Source organism: Molothrus ater, chromosome 16 (genome assembly GCF_012460135.2).
Source record: "Molothrus ater isolate BHLD 08-10-18 breed brown headed cowbird chromosome 16, BPBGC_Mater_1.1, whole genome shotgun sequence".
NCBI classification, from domain to species: Eukaryota; Metazoa; Chordata; class Aves; order Passeriformes; family Icteridae; genus Molothrus; species Molothrus ater.
This window is the reverse complement of record NC_050493.2, coordinates 5,574,024-5,593,172: the sequence shown is the minus strand read 5'-3', so window position 1 is coordinate 5,593,172 and position 19,149 is coordinate 5,574,024. Positions and strand designations below refer to the sequence as shown.

The following is a 19,149-nucleotide window of genomic DNA, read 5'->3' as shown; positions in this document are numbered from 1 at the left end:
TCTCGAACAAATATTTCCAAAAGAAAAAGAAAACCCAGCTGGCTTCCAAATACACAAATTAAAGTGACTAACAGAATTTTCCCGTTACATTTCCAACCCATCCTATTCTTTGTTATGAGCATCCCTGAGCTAAATGGCTCCCTCTTATCATGGATCCTGTACTAACAGAGTATTCAGGGAAAGGCACTCACCCACCTGAGAAACAGCAATAACAAACCCTGATCTTGGGCATCCCCCAGCTGTACCAGATCAGCCCTGTGGTGATACTCACATGTGGGAAAGCACAGGTCTGCCCTGCTTCCCTCATCTTCTGTTCATTCCACACCCTCCCTCTTCCTTCCTTCTCCCTTCATTTTCCCTGCTTTGGTACTTTTGCAGCGTCAGTTGCCACCTTTATCTTTTTGTGCACCCCACTTCTCAGCAAAGAACATTCTTGCACCCCTTTCTGGAGGCTCTCTGGATACTTATCCTGCCTCTGCTGCATTACCTCATCCTCAGAAAGAGCTGGCCTGCCACACCTGCCCAGCCTGAATAGCTGAATTCAGGCAGAATATTTTCTACACTACCTACAGACACAAGTTATTATCTTGTGTTAAGTAGCCCAGGGCATCTCAAGTTTATTGTCACTCCCAGGCAGAGGAGCACATTACAGCACCATGAATAGCTCTCCTCTGCAAAAGAACCTGAAGCAAAGCAGTCACTAAAGAAATTGGGTTGATGAACAGGGAGGTGGCCCTAAGGAAGTAATGCCATAAGGGTTCAGAAGAGGCTGAGTGATGTTAATATAGCACATCTTGACTTACAAAAGACACTGGCCCAAATTCTCCTCTCTCACTTTCACTAAGACATATCTATATGCAAATGTCACCAAAACCAAAGTATGGTTCTGTTGTTTCACAAGCCCTTTTGGTGCCTTTAACAACAACCTCCTTACCCTGATATGAGCTATTTTATTGACCTACAGCTCCATCTCCACCTTGGTGATGCCGAGAAACTTCCCATTTTGCCTGGGGGCTTTATGTTCTATACCCACAGGGTGAAGGAGAATCACCCTGCTGATCTGAAAACGACCCGGGTTTGTAAAGTTTTCTCCAGGAAGGAGCAATTTAGGCAGACACCTACTCGGGGAGCCCAAGCTGTGCTCAGCAAGGCACCTCGGAGGTGGGCTGGTACAGTCAGACAGCAGCAGCCGGCAGTAGATGGGTGGGAGCAGGCGGCGCTGCAAAGCCGTTCACGCTGTGCCCAAAGTTCTTTGTCCTTTCCAGCTGGGAACCGGAGGACACAAGGCATCTGAAAGTGAACTGCAGTGTCCTGGGATGCAGATTAGGGATGTAAAACCGCCGGGAATGGTATGAGCTGGGTAGCGGTATGCAATAGATCTTAACATCCTAAAGAAATCAATAGCTGGGAAAATAGGGCTCAGCTGAAGTGTTGGGTTTTTCTTCAACCTATAGAATGATAGAGGCTGAGAAGGACATCCTTTCTATACCCCTCCTCAGAGCCATCCTGCTCAAGCTAACATAAATTTAGGTTATTCTGTATGGTGATTTTTTTCTTTTTAAAACCAGGAAAGTTACTTGCTCTGCAATTTTTCTAAGGTTGTTCTCATAGACAGATCCCACCACCCCACGCAGACTCTGCTCAGCAACAGCACCACGGCCCGACCCCAAAAAATTCACCATCCAAAAGGCGAAGAAGACATTCCCAGCCCAGATTTTCTCCCCTCCGTACACGCAGACGTCTACAGCCATTCCAGCCCCGCTCCCTGCGTATCGCAGGCACCCATCGATGGCAGCTGGGCAAAGGTTGCCGGGCAGGATGTCCGCAGCGCTGCCTCCGGTTGTGCCCGTGTGTTTGCTCGCTGACAGGGCAGGAGCAGCCGAGGGGACGCGGGGGACACGGCGCCCCCGCGGGCAGGGCAGAGCCCGCACCGCCCGGCTCCCGGCCCCGGCTGCGCTGCAGCCCGCGGGGACCCGCCGGGATGACATCAGCGCTCACGGCCGGCCGAGGAGCCGGCCCGGCCCGGGGGACGCTGGGGGAACCTCGGCCGGGGCCGGTGCGCGGGGAGCGCGGCAGCGCAGAGCAGCGCATCCCTCCAGCAGCCCCGGAGCATCCGCGCTGCATCCCCCGCGCTGGGGACGGGGCCGGGCACACCCTCGGCGGGGCTCCGCTCCCGGAGGCGGCAGAGCCCCGCGCCCCGTCGCTGCCGTGCCGAGCCGAGCCGTGCCGTACCGTGCGGTACCGTGCCATGCTGTACCGCGCTGTGCGGTACCGTGCTGTGCTGTACCGTGCTGTGCGGTACCGTGCCATGCTGTACCGTGCTGTACCGCGCTGTGCGGTGCGGACAGGTGCAGGTGCAGCCGCCGCCCGCGCCCCCCGCCTCCCCTGCCCTTACCCGGGGCGGCGCAGTCGGCGCACGCCGCGTTCCCCGGCCGCTGGAGCAGCTCCACCAGCGCCTTCCTGCTCCTCTCCTTCGCCATGGGGGCGGCTCGGCGGGGCTGCGCCGGCTCCGCCGCGCTACGGCAGCCTCATGGCGCGGGCGGGGGGCGCTGGCGAGGCGGGCGGCGCCCGGGCGGCTCCATCGGCCCCGCTCGCCCCGCGCACGCCGAACGCGCCTCCGGCCGCCGGGACGCGCCGCGCCGGGGCGGTGCTGCCCTGCCCTGCCCTGCCCGGCCCCGGTGCCGCCCGCCCTGCCCGCCGCTGCCGGAGCCGCCCGGTGCCGCTTGCAGCGGGCGCTGCCGGCTCCCCGCGCCGCTCGCCCGCGACCTCCAGCGGCAGCGCCGCACCGGGGCGGCCCCGACCCCCGAGGGGGTACCCGGCCTTCAGGGCATCCCATCCTGCTGGGTGTCCCCGGCACGCAGGGGTGCCTGTCCTGGTTTCACTCCTGCCCGCGGAGGGGACGCTGTCGCCGGTTGTTGTATTGCACTAATAACCGCTGGGAGCCGAGGGTCCTCACCTGTGCGCGGTGGCGCCTGGCAGCGACCCCAGCTCTCACTGGCCAGGGTCTTGCCACATAGGCACCTTGGCAGGTTCATGAGCAGCACGTTTGGGATGCCCCTCTAACATCAGCAGCTTTTGGGGGTACTTGTGAAGGTCTCATCAGTAGCCCCACGCACTCCACAACACTCCCCCTTCCCTGCTGTCCTTGCACATCACCACCTGCTTCCATGGCTGTGTCTGGCCAGGACGTCCTCCAATGTCTTCCCATGTTTTTCACACCTCCATGGCGTCAGGGGGTTATCAGGGGTGAAAGCACTCCTGTGCCATCATGGCTGTCCATCTCCTGCCATCTATGGGACAAGACTCCTTGTTCTGCCAGTCAAAGACTAAACACTCACTCAGGGGCAGGATGTGGGAGGTTTTTGGCCAAGGGAGGGCTCAGAGCTGTGTCTCCTTCTCTAACCCCTGCTGAAACCTTCTCATGTATGGGTCACCTGTGATGCTGCAATGTCCTGTTTGTGGTTCACAAGTCTCTGCTTACAAAAACAATCTTGGTTTTACGAAGCAAGTCCCCGTTTAAATCATCCAACTCTGTTTCCTCCAACAAAGCAGAGCCCTCCTGCAAGCTCAGCCCATGCCATTCATGCTGCCCATGAGATTCAGGGTGTGCATGAGTATCTGCAGGAGGAGGCTGCCAGTAACTCCTGAAAAACTTCCACAACCAAACCACCATCTTGATCCTGCAAACATGAGGATGTGAGCAGGTCCCTGAGAACACTCTGTGGGAGAAAATAGCCCCTTAAATACAGGCAGGGTCATGGCCTGGTACATTTACAATGCTCCCTTTGCCTCAAATACATTTTCCTAAATGACCTTCGCATTTGTGCTGCCAGACAAGTGACTGCATCCAGGTTTATTTCTGTTTTAAACTGATGCTGGACTGTTCCTTGCTGACTCAACCCAGTGTCACACATCGTGCTGGGCTTGCTGGATTTACACACACAGCTTGATAATGTCTGGAAACTCACTGCCATCCTAACCAAAGGCATAATCCTCCTCACAGACCTTTAGTGGGGAAACTGAGCTGCTGCACCCAGACCCTCATCTTCTTCAGCCTCTAACACTTACCTGGAGCACTGACTTCTCACAGCCCCAGAGTGAAACCAGCTCAGCTGAGTACCTTAACCCTCCACACCTGTGCTGTGTTCAAGCTTGACAGTGCAAATGCTACAGGATCAGAGCTTTACCTAAGCCCTAGTTAGGCCAGGTTTTCATGTGCACTTTGGCTTTTTCAGAAGAAGCATTTGCTGAATGTTTCATGCAATAGCCAGGATGCTGCACGTCATCATGGACTCACTGTGGGCCAGGGCTGGGAGCAGGGAGGGGGTTTGGTTTGAAAGTCTCTGTTTAGCTTTCCATTAAGACTTATTGATTCTCTTAATTTTTTGTTCCCCTGGTTGCTAGGCAATTCCTGTCTCTCCTCCGCGTGCTGGAAGCCAGGGCTGCAGACAGAAATTTATATCTTGTAATAAAATCAAATAAAACAGAGCCTGTTGTCAATGATGAGAGGGGAGAGTTTCATAAAGGACAGGCAGAGCAGGGGAGCAGGGCCAGCAAGGGTCGATCAGCAGCATCCTCAGCATTTAAATCTCATCACAATTACTCCAGACTCCACATGGGGAAACAAACAGCCCGTGTGGGTGGAGGGAATGTGGAGAAAAGTTGCAACTAAATGAGCCAGGAATGAAGATAAACTTTTGTTCAATGGAAATCAAAGCCTTGAGCCGACCTCACACGTACAAGGGTATCTCTGTAAATTTACTCCTGGTTTATCCAAGGTTGAGAGGTTGGGTATTGCCCCAGTGTGGGTGGGCACAGTGTTGATCCAAGGCAGGCCCTGAGGCTCTCCTGATGGACACTGACTCCTGAGGAGTGTGATTCCTGGCAGAGAGCAGGGGCTGCATCTGAGTCTGTATCTCACATGGGGTAAAGAGCAAAGGTTGCCCCTGCAGGGCTGGTGGAGGCTGATGGGCATCACTGCTCAGGCTTGCCCATGTCACACTGTTCCCTCCTCTGAACTTTGCCCCACACTTTTCCTGTGGGTAGCACCTTTCAGGGAATGCCTAAATGAATTTGCTCTTTATTGTAAAAGCAGGGTAACTTTGACGATGGGAGAAATCATGCATTTCACTCTATTGATATTAGAAGGCTAATTAATTACTTTATTATACTATATTATTCCATACTATATTACATGTAAATTGAAATTGCACAAGTACTTAATTTAACTTAACTGTACAGAATTTTGTGACTGTCTGCTGACAGTCCCAACACACACATATGGATTTAATTGGTTAATGAATCAAAACACTTACATTATAATTAATTGCTAATTTTTTTAGGTAAATATTTTTTTACAATGTATTCTACTCTTTCTAAAACACAGGAGCAGCGAATGAGATAAGAATTGTTTTTTTTCTTTCTCTGTGGTTCAGAGAATGTGAATCTCAGAAATATTTTTGGGAAGTTGTGCTTTGCTTTTCTCTGTGAAGAGAAATGTGGCCACAGCTCCTACTTCTTGCAAAACCTCTGACCAAACTCTCTGGAGAAGGGTTGTTGCTGTCAATACATCTCCCTCATTCAGATGCTTCCTGTCTCTCCACTGCTAAGTGACTTGGAGGTCTGGCAGAAATTCACATCCATATGTATGTAAGTAGTTACATATTTATGTGTAAGATGTGTTTGTTTGTAAACACACACACTTTTAACTCAGCCTTTTCCAAGTCACAAGGTTGTTGCCTTAGAAACGGACGTTATTAATGCCATCTCTGAGGTGCTAAGCACAGTGCCAGCAAGGGCAGCCTCTGCAAATGCCAGATACTGAGGTCAGGCCAAAGAACACTCAGAAATTCCTAGAAACCTTTCCATCATCTCTGTGGTGACGCCCTGAAAATGCACAGACATAACTGCACCTTGTCCTCGCCCTTCCACACCAGCTCCTCTCACCCCGAGCCTGCCTTTTGTTAGGAAGGAGCTGTTTACTCTGGGGTCAGTTAATTTCCCAGCCCTGGCCCTGAAATGGATAAATCAATGTCACAACCATGCCTGTAAAAGGGTGTCAAACACAAGCCTTGCCGTGACCCAGGAGCTCATTCCCAGCACAAGGTGGGGAAGCATTACAGATTCCTGCGTGAACAGCAAACCTGAACAGAAATATCAATAATTCATGCCACAGCAACTGCATTCCAGCAAAACTCTGGAGGAGCAGACGCCAGGCAGGATTCCATAGGCTTCCTCAGCAGCACAGGGGAGGCAGCTCTGGCAGCTGGAGGTTTGTGTGAGCGAGCTGCAGCGCTGGCACCCACACCTATGTTACACGAGCACCAGCTCATTTCCGTTGCAGTATCGGTTTCCTGTTCAAAAGAAAAAGAAAAAAAGGAAGAAACCAATCCTAGAGGTTTTTCTTTTAAAAAAAGAAAGTTTTCTGGGTTATCCAGTTAAATCAAGAGTGGGTATAGCTGGGAGGGAGGAATATCAGAGAGCAGAGAGCTCAGAGCAGGGCAGTTTAAAAACTCTTGCGCCAAAAATCCAATATTGATGCCAACTTTCTCTTATTTTGAGCAAATTGCTGTATGGAGCCTGTGAGATTTTTTGGAAAAGCACACCCACAGCATCTGTGAGGTTAGGATGTGTGGATTGAGCTGAAGAGGATAATGCAGAAGAAAATGATGTGAGGGTGGAAAAAGAGCTGTGATGTCCTGAGTCTGCAGAGCTGCTCTGCACCTGCAGCAGCCCTCAAAGAAGACAAAGTGTTGTGCAGCTCTGAAAGTGTCTCACTGCAGAGTGATCTGCAGATCAGGGTTCCCTTCCATTTGCATAGTAGTTCATTCTATTGCAGTGTCACCAATATGAAAAAAGGGGAATCCTTTGCTCCCATGATTGAACAGTCATGCAGTTACCACCATGCAAACCAGACCACAGAAATCCCTCGTAGGGAAGCAGAACTGGGGAGAATGAGGACAAGGGGGGAGGTTCAGACCAAAATCTCCTTTTTTAGATTTCTGCAACACCCCAGAGCTGATCACTGCTCTCTCACAGCCATGCTGCCACAAAACTTCTCCAACCACCAGCCTGTCATGTGCTCAGGACACCCTTTCAGTTTCTTTTCCTCCTGCCTCTGGCCAGCAATGGGCTGGTTTGGGGGTCAGTACATGGTTGCAGGGGCTGCTTTGTTGCTCAGACAGCGTGGCTGGGATCCAGAATATGTCTGAGAGAGAGAGAGAGAGAGAGAGAAGGTAATTGATGGCTTGAGATGTTGGATATTTGTATGTCTGCTCCACAGCACCTGGGGAAATCTCAGTGTAAGAGAAACAGCTCTGCAACAGTCCTGTTGTTGTACCAAACCCATTTCCTATGGTGTAAAATATGACATGGAGGGGGCAGCTGAAGGAATTGGCTCCATGGCAGCTGCAGTGAACCAGCTGGAGATATGCTGATTCCTATTGCCCAATGACAGGCTCTTTTCTGTGCACAGAGGAGATGAAATTAGTCCAAGGAAGTCAAGAGTTCACCTACGTCTGTGGCAGAGTACTGCTTTTAGCATTACTCCTGATTTACCCTCGTTGAGAGACTGAGGCCTGTGGAATCTCTGTCTGGAGAAAGCCAACCTGTGTGTGATGGCACTCATACACCAGGGGCTCAGCTCCTCCAAAGGAAAGTCCAAGTGATTGTTCAGAGTGGGACATCATCAATCCATCCAATCAATCTGAGTCAGAGCCACAGCAGGACAGGCTCGGTGTGCAAACAGCAGGGCAGCACTGATTGTGGAGATTGCTTTGCTCTGTTCCAATAATTTAATCTCTTCCTGGCTCAAATGGCTCATCCTTCCAGGAACAGCTTGGAGACATCCAAGCAGAGCCTGAGCTGTGTGATGTCACCCTCCAGGGTGGAGGCTGAAGTGGCCCAGCCACCTGCTCTGGGACCAGGGGCTGCTCCAGCCAGGACACAGAGCACAGAGGGTGATGGTGCTACAGGAAGGATCACAGGCAGAGGGGAAAGCCCAGCACTTCACTTCTGGTCTGGAATTCTCTGCAGCAGAGCCTGAGTTCCTCAGAAGAAAAAAGAAAAAACATTTTAAAAGGCCATAGAAGAAGTGAGAAATCTGCAGTTATTGGCCCCAATGGTCAGGCTCGTGTCACAGACTGCTGCTCCAGCTCAGGCAGCTGAGAGCACATCCCCTTCTGCAGCACTGCTCAGCTGTGATTTGAATAAAGCAGTAGATGGAAACAAAACTGTGGGTTTTCTCTAGAAAGAGATTAAAAATGATGGCCTAAGAGAGCTGCCAAACAGCTGGAGATGGTAATTGAGCCTCCCCCCAATTAACTTTGTCCACAGAAAGTTGAGGGCCATGTCCTACCCTTCCTCTGGCTGCTGATGGGATCGTTTGGATGTCACTGTATGCCTCCTAAAAGCTCCCACAACGTCGAGATACAGAGCATGCTGCTCATTTATCTGTTTATTTCACTATGCTTTGCCAAAGAAAAATCAGCAAAGAATTAATTAACAGCAATTATTTCTAGCAAAAACAGAGCAGCCCTGCTCCAGAAGCCATGAAAACAACATCATGAGACCCCTGTGGCCAAAAGGCTTTCTAAACAGGTGCAAAAATAAACAGTTTTATAGCAGGTATAAAAAGAGCCCAAGCCAGGCTGGGGAATGGCAGGAGAGCAGCCATTCCAATGGCTGAGTTGGAGCAGTCATCCAGGTGACTTTTGTAAAGGAGCTTTAATAAACAAACCAGAGCAGAAGCACCAACCTGAGCGAAAGAACCAGCAGGACCAGGTTATTGCTGCCACAGAGGGTTTACTACACCCATCACCCTGTGGTATTAGTGCTGCTGAGGTGATTTACTGTCCCAGGCCGTGCAGCTGATTAGAGCTGTGATCTAAAGCACAGCCAGCTCCAGTTTCAGTGATAGACATCACCCCCCTGCCTATTACTTGCTAAAATAAGCTGAAATAAAGCCATCAATCCAGACATCTCTGTGCTCAAATGAGTCCTCCTAGCTGGCACCACCACACCTGCAAGTCTCCTGCCATGCCTGCTAAAAGGATGGAGGTAGATGTTCCAGACTCGCTCTCATTTTTCACCTACCTGGTTCTTTTTCAGCAGCCAGTGAACTCAGCATCTCTGTTTGACCAGAACTTGCACCTCCTGCCAGCACAGCCCTGCAGTGACCCAGTTCCTGTAACATCTCTGTGCTGCCCATGCACAGCCTGAGCATCTCCCCTCACACAAGGGGAGAGATGTTCCCCCCCACGCTGAATCCTGGTTGTTGGCAGCGCACAGTCCAGCCCCTCTTTTCCACCCAAACTGCAGCACAGTTTGGGGCTGGGGGAAACAAAACTAAACCCCACAGCCCAGCCACCTGCAGCACCCCAGGGATGTCTGTGCACACAGACTGGTCACTCCTCTGCTCTGCCACACAGATCCTGCTCTGGGATTGGGCATGGACACACTGCACCTCCACCTCTGGATCAGACAGGCATTGGAAAGCACAGAGAAGATTTGTGCTGCCTTAGCAACCACTCTGAGCATGCACATGGACACAGGAGATGTGCCAAACAACAGCACAGCCCAGAGCCTGTGCTCTGTATGGGCTGGGTGAGGACAAGGCTAAAGACAACCTGCTTAACCCAGGGCTTGAAGTCAGCACAACTTAACTCCTACCCCCACACTAAAGAGCAGAAGCCAAGGGAGGCAAGCTCAGCCCCCAGCAAGGAGCCAGCCTCATTACACCCCTGGGATTTCCTGCTTGGTGCTTGCTCATGGGACCATGAAGACTCATTTATCAGTGGGGGGTTTGTTCCTGCCTGGTTCAGCATCCTGACTCACCAGCAATGCTCTCAGCATTGATCTGATCTGCAGCTTCTCTGCAATCCTGAGTGGCAGAGGGAATATTTTTCCCCATCTGGGTGTGCCTGCCCAAAACCTGACTTCCTCAGTGGGGTGAAATGCCTTTCCATCCAGCCAGCCCTGCTGCCTGGGGCTGTCAGTGCAGCTCAGGAGAAGAGCCCTGGCTAGACTGGCAGCAGATGGCTGCAGCACACAGCATCACATCACACCCTCAGGGCCATCCTGGTGTCCCAGATTCAGTAGTGCCATCATTCTCCTGCCTTGCCCACTAAGGAGAGGTGCTCCCAAACCCAGCTGAAAAGCAGAGCATGGTTTAATAACAGAGAAATGTAAATTGAGAGACACAACAGGGCCTGACTCCCTCGCAGAGCACCCCCTCCCAGGCTTCTGCCTTGCTCCCCTTGCTCAGCAGCTCTGCAAGCAGGATCAAAACTGGCTGTGTGAGCAGGTTCTTGCTGAGCAGGGCTTGCTAGCAGCAACAAAACTAGAAATCCTCCAGAAATCAGAGCTGTCATCTCCCCTAAGTTTACTGTAATAGGCAAAGGACTCAGCTGCCCAAAGGGGCTGCAAAAGCACCCCCACCACCTGCTTTTTAAAGCCATCAAGGTGAAGTGAAAAGCCTGGGTCTTTCTGTCTCCTTGCTTTCTTCACCCCCCTGCTCTTTCTTTGCCAGGCTGCTTTCCACCACTGCTCCCATCTGAGTTTACCATAATTCACAAGGGCCTGGGCAGAAAAGCATCCACAATACAAGGTGGTTGATGGTGCTGCTCATTGCAGGACACGTGGCCAGATGGACCCAACATCCCTCCCACAGCAGTGGGAACCTACCTCACCCTGTGTGGGAAGGGCTGCTTGTGCAGGCATCCCTCTGCAGGTGGGGAGATGTGGGACACCAAGGGCTGGATTGAGCCCACCAGATCTGATCAGCTGAGCTGTTTTACCTCACAGAGAACGTGGCCTTTGTTGGGCTCATGGTGAGTGCCAGCCAAGCCCAGCAGGAGACAGCAAGCATAGATTGATGCACCTGCTAATGCAAATCCCAAAATCTCCTGGATAATGAGAGAGAGCACAAGCATCAGAACCTCTAGGGAGAGGCCATAAAAACCTATCCCTGTATCATCATCAGTTCCAGGAAACAAAAAATGGATCAAGGTCTATCAAGTCCCCTGCACACACTCATTGGACTTCTAGGTGACTTTCTATGAAGCTCCTATTTTGAGCAGTGATCAATTATGCATTTCAAGCCATATGGCACCTTCATTCCAGAAGGAAGGCATTTTGTCTTGAAATCTGTAAGCTAGAAAATCTGCTGCATCCTGACAAAAATGTGACATTGCCAGTTACTCACAGAAGCAGATCATTAAGAAAAAGAAAATTAAAACAGGGTAAGTTTAACCAGATGTCCAGTTTTCATTGAAATACCCTTGAAAAGGAAATATACCCTTGTATGTGCACTTCCAGTCTTTTTTAAAATTCATCTGAGTCAGAGCTTTGATTTTTGTGGGAAACTTGATACAATATACAACATTCCCAATTTAGCAGAAGGATCTCTTCCAGCATGGATCTCCTCCAGGCACAAAAGCACTGAAGTCCTCTGGGTAGATATGCTACCAGACATGACAGCAGTCCTGCACACTAGCAGAAGTATCATTCCCATCCCAGGAATTATGGATGAGAAATGTAGAAAAATACTGCTCTCCAGTGGAGCCAGAACATCCAAGGCACTTCTCGGAGCAGCAACAAGTGGTGCTCCAGACATTTTTTATATGGCAGCAGGCTGTTCCTTCTCTCATAGCCTCCTACAACCCAGGTTTCATTCCAGAGGATCAGTACAATGGTGCTGCCTCTCAGTTCTCTGCTTGGAGTGAGACAACAACAAAGTGAAAATTAAGAGGTGTTTTAGCTCGTTGCCCCTCACCTGGTTCAGCAAAGGCAGCAATAAGTAAAAGCTGTTTTGATTGCTGCCCCAAGGCAAACAATCACCAGCAACAATGTTCTGGCCCAAGGAAACCAAGCTGGTGAGCACTGAGCACAAGTGTAACACCCAGCCACAAGGAGCTCTTGGGCTTGAAGCCAGCAGGACAGACTGGGAGAATGCTCTGGGGAAGGACCAAGGTGAAGGTCAGCAGCCACACCCAGTGCTCTGAGTGCTCACAGCCCCAAACATTCACCCCTCGGCTGCTGGCAGCTGTGACCTCCCTGCTACGCCAGGTGTGTCCTTGCAGGTGGCAGATGCAGCAACAATCCCTCCTCAGCACTGAGGCACGGCCTCACTGAGCTCCTCCAAAGGACTTTGGACCGTGGCCCATTTCCAGAGCCAGCACAGGAGGCTCTCTTTGTGTAGGCTTTTCAGTGAAAGCACACCCAGAGCTCTGGGAATGTTTATTAAACCCTTTCTTCCTGGTTCTGCAGGTCACTGTAGTTGTTTGGAGAGATACACCTAGAGCTCAAGGCTTCCCAGGAAGAGGTAAGGATGGTTAACTTGCAGCAATGTTCTCTCTGTAAATAACTGCTGGGATCAAGGTTAAGCTCTTTGTGCTTGACTGGATTTTAATCTGAGCAAAGAATGTGTGGGCAAAGCTCTGCTGATGCAGAGCCCTCCAGGGACTCCCTGGGACGGATCCCAAGCAGCTGGGTGCCTCATTAGGGTGTGAATGAGCCTTTGCTGCAGGAAAGCCACAGAAAAGACAATTGCACCTCCCTGGCTTATTGATTTCTGTTGCGATGGTAACAGCTCCCATGGATCTTCAGTAACACAGTCACCACTTCCTCCTGCTTCGGGCTATCCCTTGCACACCTGTGCACTTACACCCAGGCTGGCGTCAGTCCCAGCTGATTCCCGATGCTCTGCCTGTCTCCAGGTTGCAGGATCTGTCAGCAGGTGGAGCCTCACGGCACGGGCAGCACCTGGCAGGCTCCTCACTGGAAGATTGATGCACTCCCAGAGCACAGCAGCTCATCAGCTCCGAACAGCTCCACCTAGAAATCAGTGGCCCTGACAAAGTGCCTCCCCTGGAGCACACACACCTCAGCCCAGCGTTTCCAGAACACACATTTTACAGAATACAGATTTTTCCCAGAGTGGTGACAGGCTCCTGGAGAGGTTCCTCCTCGGCCTGGGCACAGGAAAGTTGGCTATGAACCTGCTGTTTCCATTTGGTTTGTACCCCACTGTCAGTTTAAAGGAGTACAAACCTGTATACCACCAGCAATACTAAAATAAAGAAGTTTCAAGTGGAAGGATTTAATTAATGATTTGTTTGTTGGCAGAAATTAATTGAAGAATATTCTGGGAACTCTCCCAGGTGAGTCCAGTGCTGCAGGGACTTGTCCCCCTGATCAAGCTGGGAAAACTTTGACCCCAGGTCTGGCACTAATGGCTTTTTTCCCAGCACTTCTCAGCTGCATCAGATCTCAATGTCTGATGTCCCCAGCAGCTCTGAGCTTCCCTTAAAGCTCCACTGAACACGTCCTTTTCTGAAGCCAATGCTTACAGCCAGGCCAGAAGTGCCTCTGCCTATTCCCTGAATTTTCAGCTCTCCACTCCCAGCTGTCCTGTCCTGGCACGAGGGCACAGCAGCTGACTCACTGCTGGGAGGCAGCATGAGCTGTGCCCATGGATCTGGACAGGATGAGGTGAGATCTCTGGGCTGGTGAAAGGTGCAAACCTCTCACCCCCACAGCCTTTTGAGGGTGGCAATCACTCAGCACCTCAAAAACTTTGTAACAACTCGGAGGACAGGGCTGGCATCAATGTCCCAGGGAAACACAGATGGAACTGGTGAAGGAACTGCTTGGCCAAAACAGCAGTGCAGAGTAACAGCCAAAAAACGAAACTGCCACTGGTAACAGCCCAGATTACTCCCCCACCACTGGTGGCTTCCTTCAGATCTACCAGGAATTCACTTTGCCTTATAATATTCAGGGAGCATAGAAGCATGAAATTTGATTTCTTTCTCCTGAAGATGCTGGAGATTATTTTAATTCCAACTTGGTATCACTAAAAGAAAGCTCTTATTCAGTGGTTTAATATAATGTCTTTTAGTATCTGTTGCAGCAATACAATCTCTGCTTTCTTTCCTATAAATGTACTAATCTCACCAAAAGATATAATTTGAACAGTAGAATGAAGTGGAATAAAAATATTCAGCAGCAGGCAAATGTCCTTTTCAAACAGGAACCTGCTCTGAGCTATGTGCATTCTGTTCCATCAGATTAAACAGAGCAACAATTCAAATCTCAGCCCCAGTGATCAGTATGGAGAGCACAAAATGTTTTTTCACCCTTCCCTGGAATTTGGTATGAGCAGATGCACAGGAGAGAGGCAGAAACAAAAGCAGCCAGCAGGGGAGGTGAGATCAGTCAGAGAGGGGACACCAGATAAAGGGGGAAGCCTCAGGGAACTGCCTTGGCAGAGAGAGCCAGGTACACAGAGAAATGACTCACTGGGTTAAAAACAAAACCAAAAGCAGCAGGGATAACAAGGCAGAACACACAGTGGGAAACACATCCAGAAGATTTACACATTTATTGCCTGCTTGAAACACATTTCTAGGGGCTAGGAGGCCAAATTATTTCTGCTTGAACTCAACATTAGTTAAGAAAGACTTCAGCTGCATTAGAACATGCAAGAGAAATACCACTGTTCCCAGTTAAATTATGAAAAAATTAGGTGAACACTGCTGGCATGGTAAATAAAAGCAGAATCACTCCCTGACTGGTGTCTGGAACTAGAAACACTCTCCCAACAATGATGGAAGATGAAATGACTGAAAAAAAACACTGCCTCAAGTACCCCCACAGGACCCAATGTGTTCCATAGCAGGGTGAGACCACCCCAGGCATGGGGACTAATGCCAGTATTTAAAAAAAATCAATTTTAAAGTACAACAGCTTTATTTCCACCTGGCAAGTACTGCTGTGAGCACATCAGTACTGCCCACAGAAGATTAATCAGTAGTTCAAGACCTACACAATAAAGGATTGTTTGGTTTGGGTTTTTGTCCTCTTAAAACAAGCCTTCACTGTTCTTACAGAGACAGGGAGAACACTTTGGCTGTAACTGTTTTGCCTCTAGAGAAATTAAAACAAAGAAGTTAAGAAATACTTGAGCAAAGCAGACAAAGGCAGTACTTTTGCTCATTTAAAGAAAAATCTTATTTTAGGACAATTAAACTTTGGAAAAAAGGTTCTTTCAGGAAACACTTCCTATTGCAATATGAACAAAATGTACAATATGTACTACATTCAGAGTTCCTGCTTTCCCTTCATGAGGGGCAAAGTTGTCTGTCTTCATCACGACTTCTTAGGTTTTTCTTCTGGTTTCTCATTTATCAGGTCTTTAAATCCCAATTTTTCCAGTGGTTCATTAGCCATAAGTTGCCTAAGTAGAAAAGAAGAAAACAACAAAACACATTTTAGAGAACACAGCCTCTCTCTTGGTTAGAGAACAGCAGCATTTTCTATTTCATTACTATTATGTGCCCTAAACAGATCCAAGACATCTATACAGAGTGCCTGCTGTTTGACAACACCTCAGAAAATTCAGTTTAAGGAAAGCAGAACTCAGCAATTATTTTTCCCCCTTATAGTGGTTTTCCAATTAAATGTGTTGTTTCCCCATTTTAGGTACTGAGTAAGAGTTACATAATAATAAAAAGAAATAATAAAAAGAAACTGGTTATTTTTAATTAACACATTGCATAAGAGCTTCCTAAAATTCTACCAATGCCATTTACACTTTCAAGCGAATCTGGTTTAGAACAGCCTTTGTGCTGCCACTAGACATTGCTGTAGTGATTTTCACACTAGTTTTTGATTTGCAATGTACTTTCCCTAGATACAGAGAAATTTGTGCATTTTTCAAAGTTCCCTGACTCACCCTTGTACACAAAGCATTGCAAAGCAATGCATGAATGGAAACATCCCTGGAAAACCAATCACCAACACTTTCTTCACCTGAACTGACTACAAAAACTTTTAACTTACCTGCTTTAAACATATTTCTAAGGAGCTAACAGGCCCAATTATTTCCACTTGAACCTAGCATTAATTAAGACTCAATTGCATTAATGTAGGCAAGAAAAATACCACTGCTGTGATAATTCTTTGTTGAGTTACACACAACACTTGTAGGCATTTTGAACACTGTCAGCTCTTATTGAGCAGGCCATGCAGAGGATGAGCAAAGTATAGGCTACAAGTTAAAAGTTTAACTTGTAACTACAGCTGAAAACAAAAATAAAAAGCTTCACACTGTCCACTGTGCAAGGTGGAAGCTGCCTGGGTCTCGAGTTGGGGTGTTGGCTCAGCAAGGAAGTAAATTAGCAGTGATCATTTACTGTGATCAGTGATTTGATGACAGATGAAGAGGTGATCAGACATGCCACTTTACAAAACAGAGCTGCCACTGACTTTCTTTTACTAGCACATGGGCATGGCTGTGAAGATTTTGAAGGATTATGTTGTATGAACTTATTTGACCATTCTGCTCCTATTCATAAACAGCTACAAAACCTAAGGGATTTAGCTAACCAAATTACAATCTTGGCTACACTGTTTGATGGCTGGAGTTTTGCATCTTGGCAAAAAAAAAAAAACTCTGTAAAATAGGGTGGATTATTCTAATAGTAATAATTGTAGTTTTGTAGTAATAATTGTAATTTGTAGTTTTTGTAATAATTGTAATTGGAGAAGGTGATGTGACCTTCTCCAGATGAGCACACAGGAGTTACTGTCCCCGCCGTGCCGGGCACTCGCCTGTCCATGCGGCACTCCAGGTAGGCCATGGCGCTCTGCCGGCACGCCGAGCTCTCGTAGCCGCTCTGCCGGAGGCACTCCATGAAACGCTCCTTGAAGGCGCTGCACTCCCCTGGAACACACACACAGAGCGAGGGCCCTGTAACACACACACACACACACACACACACACACACAGAGCGAGGGCCCTGTAACACACACACACACAGAGCGAGGGCCCTGTAACAAACACACACACACACCACACACACAGACACACACACAGAGCGAGGGCCCTGTAACAAACACACACACACACACACACAGAGACACACACACACAGAGCGAGGGCCCTGTAACACACACACACACACAAACACACAGAGACACACACACACACACACACACACACAGAGCGAGGGCCCTGTAACACACACACACACACCACACACACACAGAGCGAGGGCCCTGTAACACACACACACACACACACACAAACACACAGAGACACGCACACACACACACACACACACACAGAGCGAGGGCCCTGTAACACACACACACACACACACACACACACACAGCGAGGGCCCTGTAACACACACACACACACACACACACACACACACACACACACACAGCGAGGGCCCTGTAACACACACACACACACACACACACACAGAGCGAGGGCCCTGTAACACACACACACACACCACACACACACAGAGACAGACACACACACACACACACACCCCCCCAGACAGAGCGAGGGCCCTGTAACAAACACACACACACACACACACACACACACAGAGCGAGGGCCCTGTAACAAACACACACACACACAGCAGAGCGAGGGCCCTGTAACAAACACACACACACACACACACACACACAACAGAGCGAGGGCCCTGTAACAAACACACACACACACACACAGAGAGCGAGGGCCCTGTAACAAACACACACACACACACACACAGCGAGGGCCCTGTAACAAACACACACACAAACACACAGAGACACACACACACACACACACACACACACACACACACACACACAGAGCGAGGGCCCTGTAACACACACACACACACAGACACACACACACACACAGAGCGAGGGCCCTGTAACACACACACACACACAGACACACACACACACACAGAGCGAGGGCCCTGTAACAAACACAAACACACACACACACACACACACACACACACACAGAGCGAGGGCCCTGCAACACACACACACAGAGCGAGGGCCCTGTAACACACACACACACACACCCACACACACACACACCGAGGGCCGCGCTACCGCCTCGCCCGGGGCCGGCCTGGGGCCCGCGGAGCAGGCCCGGCGCTAGGCCGCGCTACCGCACCGAAGTGATCCAGCGGGAACGCGCCCTTGTCCGGCGGCCGCGGCGTGAAGCTCTTGCTGCTGAAGTTCATGGCGGTGGACATGGCGGTGCCGGGGGTGGGGACGCGGCGGGCCCGGTCCCTGCGGTCACCCTGCGGTCACTCTGCGGTCACTCCCGGTCACTCCCGGTCACTCGGCGCTCCCTCTCCCGCTCGTTCCCGCCGCCGGGGGGAGCCGTGCGCCGAGCGCATCGAGCGGGATCACGTGACCGCGGCCGCCCGCAGAGGGCGGGGCCGCGCGCCATGGAAACGGCGTGGGCGTTGCTATGGAAACCAGAGCGCTGTGCGCGTCGCCATGGAGACGGCGCCGGCCGCCATGTTGGGCCGGGCCCGGTGCGGGAGCGCCGCTGCGCCCGGGGCACCCACAGCCTCTGCGAAATGAACCGATTCCTCCTCACAAACCCCGTGTCACCGTCCTCATTCCCCTCTGAACGCTCCCAGTGCAACTCCCCTCTGAATGCAACCCAGTTCTGGGTTGTCCTGCGCAGCGCTTTGGGGTCCCTGTGGGTCCCTCCTGGCTCAGGATGCTCTGGGATTCTGTGGTTCTGTCATTCGTTCTTGTGAACGGCTGCTGTGATGGTCGGGGGCTGCCGGCCTGTGGAGGGGCCCGGAAAAACGGTCTGTCCTTGGCATTTGTGCATTGGGACATGGAAGAGGAAAGAGCCAAACTTGGAGCCCGATGTCCCCAAATCCCTTCACGCAGGATCCAGCCTTGTCCAATCTTTCCCTTTTCTGGGCAGGGCTGAGACCAGGCTCCTCCTTCCCTTCTGCCCCAAGAATAAATTCCTCACCTGTCCCTGCCGAGCTCTGGGTCCTGAGCTAAAAGTCCATTTTCTGGGCCCAGCTGTGGCTGGTGAGTGATCCCAGAGCCCTGGGGATGGCTCTGGCAGGAAGGCAGGATGAACTTCCACAGAAACCCAGCAGGATTCTGGATGGGCTGTTCCCATTCTGCTCAACCATCAGCCACCCATGTGGTTCCTCATCTCTCATCAATCCTCGTGGTTTAGGTTGTGCACAAACCCTAGGGACAGCACTGAGTTATTTTTATTTTATTTTATTACTCCTACAAGCACATGGGTTCCCATCATGTGGCATAAATGGTGGGAGACAGCAGTAAAACGAAGGGGGTGCTGGC

General features: G+C 50.4%; 2 protein-coding genes across 2 annotated transcripts in view; both read right to left on the bottom strand.

Moving 5' to 3' along the window:
* The window catches only part of ADAP1 (ArfGAP with dual PH domains 1), a 49,439-nt gene extending 46,862 nt beyond the window's left edge, over window positions 1–2,577 (bottom strand). Inside the window, exon 1 of the mRNA XM_036392783.2 lies at window positions 2,396–2,577. Within this exon, the coding sequence (XP_036248676.1) occupies window positions 2,396–2,480 (85 nt within the window). The 5' untranslated portion in view covers window positions 2,481–2,577. The remainder of the gene's footprint in view (window positions 1–2,395) is intronic.
* An 11,787-nt stretch (window positions 2,578–14,364) lies between these two features.
* Window positions 14,365–18,171, bottom strand: LOC118692752 (cytochrome c oxidase assembly protein COX19). The gene is made up of 3 exons (XM_036392794.2): window positions 17,978–18,171; window positions 16,615–16,726; window positions 14,365–15,238 (listed from the first exon to the last, which is right to left on the bottom strand). The coding sequence occupies exons 1-3, from the start codon at window positions 18,057–18,059 to the stop codon at window positions 15,151–15,153; spliced, it is 282 nt and encodes a 93-aa protein (XP_036248687.1). The 5' UTR covers window positions 18,060–18,171; the 3' UTR covers window positions 14,365–15,150.
* Window positions 18,172–19,149: the final 978 nt, after the last annotated feature.

What these genes read in the sequence shown, in the direction of transcription:
- LOC118692752 (XM_036392794.2), bottom strand. Translation starts at nt 18,059, where the DNA reads ATGTCCACCGCCATGAACTTCAGCAGCAAGAGCTTCACGCCGCGGCCG. An exon ending in GTTCCCGCTGGATCACTTCG is followed by an intron (nt 16,727 to 17,977) that starts GTGCGGTAGCGC and finishes TGTGTGTTCCAG; the next exon opens with GGGAGTGCAGCGCCTTCAAG. An exon ending in CTGGAGTGCCGCATGGACAG is followed by an intron (nt 15,239 to 16,614) that starts GCGAGTGCCCGG and finishes TTTTCTACTTAG; the next exon opens with GCAACTTATGGCTAATGAAC.